This window comes from Notolepis coatsorum, assembly GCF_963971535.1.
Source record: "Notolepis coatsorum genome assembly, chromosome: 13".
NCBI classification, from domain to species: domain Eukaryota; kingdom Metazoa; phylum Chordata; class Actinopteri; order Aulopiformes; family Paralepididae; genus Notolepis; species Notolepis coatsorum.
In genome coordinates, this window is record NC_140177.1 from 72,795,996 (window position 1) to 72,804,036 (window position 8,041).

The 8,041-nt window shown below is 43.5% G+C and overlaps 1 protein-coding gene across 2 annotated transcripts in view; it reads left to right on the forward strand.

Moving 5' to 3' along the window:
- LOC311239605 (ephrin type-B receptor 1) overlaps positions 1–4,704 on the forward strand; it is a 99,414-nt gene extending 94,710 nt beyond the window's left edge. For both annotated transcript variants that reach the window (XM_084327975.1, XM_084327976.1), the window contains exons 11-12: positions 470–2,105; positions 4,088–4,704. In XM_084327975.1, coding sequence (XP_084184101.1) covers positions 470–578 — 109 coding nt within the window. In that variant the 3' untranslated portion in view covers positions 579–2,105; positions 4,088–4,704. The remainder of the gene's footprint in view (positions 1–469; positions 2,106–4,087) is intronic.
- Positions 4,705–8,041: the final 3,337 nt, after the last annotated feature.

Genomic DNA, 8,041 nt, shown 5'->3' on the forward strand with positions numbered 1-8,041 from the left:
ATGTGTGAGTGAATGGGTGTATGTGAGGCATACATTGTAATCTCTATCTCTCTCTCTCTCTCTCTCTCTCTCTCTCTCTCTCTCTCTCTCTCTCTCTCTCTCTCTCTCTCTCTCCTCTCTCATCTCTCTCTCTCTCTCTCCCTCTCTCCTCTCTCTCCTCCTCTCTCCTCTCTCCCTCTCTCCCTCTCTCTCTCTCTCTCTCTCTCTCTCTCTCTATCCCTCTCTCTCTCTCTCTCTCTCTCTCTCTCTCTCTCTCTCTCTCTCTCTCTCTCTCTCTCTCTCTCTCTCTCTCTCTCTCCTCTCTCTCTCTCTCTCTCTCTCTCTCTCTCTCTCTCTCCTCTCTCTCTCTCTCTCTCTCCTCTCTCTCTCTCTCTCTCTCTCTCTCTCTCTCTCTCTCTCTCTCTCTCTCTCTCTCTCTCTCTCTCTCTCTCTCTCTCTCTCTCTCCTCTCTCTCTCTCTCTCTCCACAGGGATCTGTTGAGGATAGGCGTGACCCTGGCCGGCCACCAGAAGAAGATCCTGAGCAACATCCAGTCCATGCGGGTACAGATGAGCCAGTCGCCCACCACCATGGCATGACTGCAGGGGGCGCTGTGCCACGGAGCGGGCAGCATTCGGAGGAACAACAACAATGGCAGCCCCCGAATGACCCCCGATCCGTCGGAACGCGCCAGGGTCGAGACTATCGTCTTAATCTAATCAAGTTACCATGACAACAGGAGGCCAGGGTCCCATGCTATACCACTTGATTAGTAACTATCATTACGCTTCACTAATCTTGACTCAGCCACAACCGGAGTTCAGGGTCCAGACTTTGATATCATCTCTTATCACACATCCACACCTGGAAGACGGATCACAATCACAGGATGGGGGGGGGGGTCACGGACCACCGCCATTTTGTTTGTCACCCGGCGACTCTCACTTATCAGAAACCGACGCAAGGAACCTCTTTGAAATATCAAGACTTTTTTAATCGATCGACTGTTGCCGAATTGTACGTTGGATTAGGGAGGTGTTAGGTCTGTAAAAACACAAGTGTGGTACGTTTAGAAAACAGCTTGCAGACATCGGCCAATTGCCCGCATGTTGACGCACTGCCATCCTGAAGAGAGTGGGATGAAGACACCTTGACCCTTGACCCTGCCAGGAAGTCCCAAGTACTGAGTCCCAGAAATAAAAGCTATTTACAGACAGGGGGAGATGGACAGAGAGGAATACAGGGATGTACAGAGATGTACAGAGGACTACAATTACCAAGGACATTCATGTAATATTTTGCTTGTTTCAAACATTTCAACGTTGTATTGGGAAATTAACTTGGGGGGAAACATTTAATTTCTTTCTCCAATGTCTTCTATCATCTGTTTTCTATTTTTCATCACTATAGCAGGAACCCCCCACCCCCTCTCTATTTTAACCTTAACACTACCTGTGGAGCTCTGAGTGGAAGGCCCTGCCAAAGGACTTCTTAACCGGCCCCACCCAGATTCAGAGAATATAAATATGTATATCTCTCAAAAATATGAATATATCTTTCACAGTAAATCTTCATATTGAAGGTGACATGTATGAATATGTATGTACAGAACTCTCTCTGCTTGCATTTTTTGCAACGATTGTGTTTGTTGGCTGGATTGTGATAAGACACATAGGTGTAACTACGTGTAGCTTCCTGAAGAGCCCTGTGTCCTGAGGACGACTAAACAATGGACACAGTGTTGTTTGTCTTCCCCTATTCCAATGGGGCCAACAAGGAGTTTACCATCCTTGAAAATTTTCTTTAACCTGAAACGAAAACTGTACAAAAAGGTTTGTGTACAAAGAACTGTTTAATGTAGATCTATATCAAAACTGTTGTAGGAGAAGAAGAACAAGAGGAAGAGGAAGAACAAGAAGAAAAAAACAGACGAAAACAAACAGCACTCTTCTTTGGAAACTATGTTATATGTGGGTGTACCCATGCTGTATCTCGCTGGTGAGCACTTACTTGTACAGATATGTTTTCTGTTTTCTTTATGATCTCTCTGTTGTTTGTGTTGGTTGTGCTTGGCCACGTCCACGGAGGAGAGGAGGACTCCCTAATTCTGCTGGGCTGAGGCACCGGTACGTATTTCCTCATGGTGCCGGTGAAACACTTAACATAAGAGTTCAACATCTTTGACAGATTTGCTAGGTTTTTCTCTCTCAGTTTCTTTCCTCCCGGGTGCACTGGAAGCATCCTGACAGCGTCCCGGCAGACAGGAATGAATAGGAGAGTAGCTAATCAAGGCGTCGGAGATTGGAGTGACTCGGTGTCGCCACTCGGCTACAGTGAGAATGAACATCTGGGCCGGGGCTTTGCCGACAGACGGCCGATGCCATCCTGATGAACACACAGACTTAAGCAGCGCACACGGGCACTCCAATCTCCACACAGTCTACCACAGGCTCCCGAAAATGGCTAACACTGAGCCACGGAGTAATCTTTGTGCTCGGACCATATCGCCCGCCATATGGACGGCCATGTTGGGCGGAACTTTACGCGAGGGTCTCAGGGGGAGCTTTATGCATATGAGAATCCGCCCACAGATTTCCCCGGCATTTGGGGAAATGTACCGTTTGATTACGAGACGGCTTCATGATTCAGAAGAGTACGTGTCTTGGAAATCGCACAGCAATATTTTGGAAAAAGTCATATTGAGATAAAAATGTGTCTCCGGAAGATAGTTCGGGATGGTGCACACGTTGATTTCAAACCATTCGCCTGGGGCTACAGTTGCGGTATGATTAGTCTGTGCGCTACAAGGGTCTCTGATATGATCTGTTACAGAACTGAGCTAGACACCTTGCGTCCAAAATTAGAAATTGATGGCAGGCCCATTAGTGGATTATTAAGTATACTCACCCCTCGTTAGCACCTCCTCCTCCACTTCCTCCTCTGTGTATCCTGCCCCCCCCCCCGGCTATTCTCACTGGCTGGCTGGCTGGCTGATTTCCAGCTCGTTTATCCTGGGTGTAACCAAGCTGTCCTGGGCTAGGTCTGGGCCGCGCTGGGTCCGGCCTGAGAAATGGTTGTCTCCATGCTCCAATGGGCCCAGGCAGGGGAGGGGACACCTGCTGGGACCCCCATCTGACAGGCATCTGATCAGCCACGGGGAGGGAGACTGATGGGGCTTTCGCAAAGAAAACACGCACACACACACACACACACACACTCTCACTCACTCTCACTTACTTACACAAAATCAGACACACACACACACACACACACTGAAGGATCATCTATCATAGCCTTTGTTCTCCTTAATGAAGAGAGAGAGAGCTGAGACCTGACAGTGTGTGTCCATACGGGACACAACCAGAGGGTTGAGCTAGTTCAGAGTGATAAGGCAGCGGGGAGAAAATGGCAGATGAGACGAAAAGGAGAGAATTGGTTAGATAAGGTGAGAAATATCCCTTTCGTCTGGTGATGTGCTATAACGCTGCGGCGGCTCTTCCAATGCGGGGGTTTATTATTTGTTTGGTTTGCGTAGAAAATAAAGCTGGAGTCACGCGATTTGGTTTCCCTCGTGAACTCACTCAATCTTTCATTAGAGGCCCCGACGCCGCATCGCTTCTCAGCCCCGCGCTCATTGATTCGTCCAAGTATTCCTGAGTTTAATCATATGTGCTCACGACTAATATAAATCCATTCTTTTGAAACCAGTGATCCAATTTCAATCCATTAGCCCTCTATTCAGCCCGTCTCAAGTATTTGCTATTCAACCTGAGAGGCAGCTCCTTCCCTGTCTGTGAACGATGATGATAGAATATTATATTCATTATACAACAGAGCCTTCCAATTGGCTCCTATTTGTCTTTGTAAATATCTAACTGGAGTGACACTGTGGTGTGATGAATCGAGAGGTGGTTCGCCCGCCCTCTCTCCCTCCATTCATCACGCACGCTGATGCAAAACACACAGGGAAGGGAGGGCTTGTTAAACGCTTTGTCGTTCTGTTAGGTTGACAGACATCACCTGTCACTCACAGGTCATTACAGTGGAGAGACCCAACGCGTCTTGTCATTAAAACTGTCGCTCTCTTTCTCTCTCTCTTCTATTTCAGACTGCAGACTCACCGAAATGTATACAGTAATGGATATATACTACAAACAGACATGTACAAACACAGAAACACTCATAAACATACTGTATAAACACATACACGCATGCACGCACACACTCTCACACATAAACACACACATATACACACAATCACAGTCACACACACACACACACAATCACAGTCATACACAAAACACAAACACACACAGACAACTACTCTCTCAAACACACACAATCACAGGCATACACACACACACACACACACACACTGATCATGCCCATGGGCAGAACATATGGAAGAAGACATGAAGAGAAAATTTACCCTTTCCGGCACGGCAGCGATGACCTCACTCTGTGGTACACAACGGATGGAGTAACTGAATGTGAGCGTGCATGTGTCACTGTTTGTTTGAGCGTGTGTGGGGGATATGTTTGTGTGTGTGCCTGTGTGTGCACAAGTGTATTGTATTGTATGTGTGTGTGTGTGTGTGTGTGTGTGTGTGTGTGTGTGTGTGTGTGTGTGTGTGTGTGTGTGTGTGTGTGTGTGTGTGTGTGTGTGTGTGTGTGTGTGTGTGTGTGTGTGTGTGAACTAACTGAACTTACTTTGTCTCTGTATAGCTACCACTTGTAAATTGTGAGTATGTGTCAAGAGTTTGTAAGCTGTAACTTTATGAGAACTATTGTACTAAAATGCACTCAATAAAAACGCCTTGGAAAACAAGTCAATCCCCTTTCTGACCCACGACTCAGTGAGTGATAATTCTGTTTTTCATTTACTGGGAGTGACGTGACTAGAAGAAGCATTCAATAACGCTATATGCTTGTCAGCGCGAGGCATGAGTGTGAAGACTTAATGCTCGGTTTCATAATGGCCCGGGGAAATAAGTGTCTTTTGTCATCACTGTTCTCAGCCCACCAGCCATGTGTTAAAAGCTATCAGCCACTAACAAACGAGATGTCAGTCCAAATAGGCAAAAACCTCCCAGAGTCTAGCCAAGAAACATTTCAATATTCTGACAAACTAGCGGAAATCTTCCTCCCTCTTTAACTCCCCTCCATGTTTCAAACACCACAATAAACACACACACACACACACAAACCTCATTCTTCCTCAATCTAGTTTGTCAGTGACGGAGACCATTCCAGCTCTTAAGACACCAGAGAGTGCGTTCCCCAGTAATGATATGGCTAATGAGGTGAGGCAAGAGATATGGGGATCTATCCAACTCCCATCGTTCCTCCATAACTGTTTATTGACCGTGATTGATTGATAACATCCTGCTCCACACATTATTAGCAGAGACATTGCTTATACAGGACCTGCACCACATAGGAAGGGAGCTGGCAAAGTAGACTATGGCGCTGTCATTTAAAGTGGTGGTCCTGGGGCAGGGCTGTAAAGTACTTGAGTAATTGTACTTCGTTACAATACTTAAGTACTGTTTTGGGGGATTTGTACTTTACTCAAGTATTATTAGGTTTGTATACTTGTACTTTTACTCAATTACATTTCAGAGAAAAAAAAAACATACTTTTTACTCCTTACATTTAAAATGCAGACCTACAAAGTACAAATCTCGCAGGTCCAACCATTTTAATTAGTATATTTGTTTCTCTGGCCGAACTAACATTAACGTTATTAATCCTGCGGCCGCTCTTTATTTAAAAACAGCCAATCAAATCCCCATCAATGGAAAATGAACACGCCCATACCCATGCTGATTGGTCCTTGTGCAAGACTAGAAAGCAGGGATCTTTGATTAAACACCTGCTATCAGAAGAATAGACAGTCAGAAAAAAGTGTTTACTTTTACTTTACGTACATTTAAAAGTAGAAACTTTTTTACTTTTACTCAAGTGTATTTTTAGCCAGATACTCTGACTTTTACTTGAGTACGATTTTGAGACGGTACCCATACTTTCACTTAAGTATAATTTCTGGGTACTTTTTACACCCCTGTCCTGGGGGGGGGGGTACCTGGGGGTCCTCAGTAGAATGAGAAGTAATTTCACCATTATATCATTAACTTGAAGTTAAATGTTAATTTACAAGAACAAGGATTCCCTTAAGTTTCCCTCTCTGCTGTTTTCTCCTTATAGACTAAATCATATGAAATTGATGTTCAGTTAGCCCTGGACTCCTTTGTAAATACATTTAATTTATTAGTTGACAAACATGCTCATTTAAAAAAAGTCTGCATTAAAGATAGAGTAATACCCTGGTTTTCTCAGGAATTGTCAACCCTAATTAAAGACAGAAATGCTGCATGGTCTCGGGCCAGGCGTTCTGGAGACCCTCAACATTGGCTTTCTTTTAGGCAAATTAGGAACAAATGTACTGCAGTATTAAGAAAATCTAAAACTGATTACTATCTGGAGTTGGTTACAAACTCATACTCTAATCCGGCAACATTTTGGAGTGTGGTGAATGTGAACAAAATAAAATCATCTAATTCTTTACCCTCTCATATTAAAGTTGAAAACTGTGTGATCTCTGAGCAGAGTAAAATTTGTGTTGCCTTCAATAGGCATTTTGCAGAGGCTGGTAATTTATTTAATAGGAACTATAATGGACCTTGTCCTGTTGATTCTGATTGTTTGTACCCTGTGGGCGTCACTTCCCATTTCTCCTTTCAACCTTTTACACAGTCGGCTGTATTTGATGCTTTGCAATCAATCGATGCAAAGTATTCTACAGGTGAGGATAACTTAGAGTCTTTTTTTATTAAGTTGGCTGCACCAGTTATCGCTGAACAGATTACTTATATTTTTAATCTCTCTATCTCATCAGGTAGATTTCCTCTAGTTTGGAAATCTGCACGGGTGATTCCTTTACATAAGGGAGGTGATAGGGATAACTTAGATAATTATCGTCCTATCTCCAGGTTACCTTGCTTAGCTAAAGTCCTGGAAACACTAGTAAGAAAACAACTTAAATTTTACCTTTGAATTAACTCCATACTTAGTTCACAGCAATCTGGTTTTAGAGCCAGATGCAAGGGTGTTCATCACTAGCGAGGGAGGAAGTCTGCGCTCTCTTTTTTCCACATTAAAGTCACTGGAAGTTTGAAAAGTGTACAACATCAGCCATCACTTTGGTTACAAATTACATTATTTCAGCATTAGATAAGAAGAAACATTGTGCTGCCCTCTTTGTTGACTTATCAAAAGCATTTGATACAGTTGATCACTACTTACTTCTAAATAAACTAACATTGGGTTGGATCACTTGGATGATAATGCCTGTGTCTGGTTTCAGGATTATCTATATTCTGTGTGTGAAGTTAGGACAAGCCCAATCTGAATTCTTGGCCATGACTAAAGGTGTGCCACAAGGTTCAGTTTTGGGTCCTGTCCTTTTTACAATTTATATTAATGATATTGTTTCTTCTTTGTATGGATGTCATGCCCATCTGTATGCTGATGACACAATTGTGTACTGTATTGCAGACTCTGTACAGCTGGCCTTTGAGAAATTGCAACTTTCCTTTTATGCTCTACAGGATGCCCTTATTAGTCTTAAATTGGTTCTTAATGCTAGTAATACAAAGTTTATGTTGTTTTCAAGAGCAAGGAATATTAACTTTGATGATGTGAGGATATCTACTGTCAGTGGCTCTTGTATAGAGAGAGTCACTGAGTATAAATATCTTGGCCTGTGGCTCGACGAGAAATTAACATTTAAGTTCCATGTGGAAAATCTTGCCACTAAACTGCGACAGAAAATTGGTTTCCTGTACAGAAACAGATCCAATTTTCCTCTATTTAGTAGAAAAAGAATTGTGGAATCAGTCTTCTTATCAGTTTTGGACTATGGTGATGTAATTTATATGCTGCGGCATCAACTCTTAAACCTCTGGATTCTGCATATCACTCAGCTCTCAGATTTATAACTGGTGACAGATATGATACTCACCATTGTGTCCTGTATGATAGGGTGGGTTGGCCTTCTCTT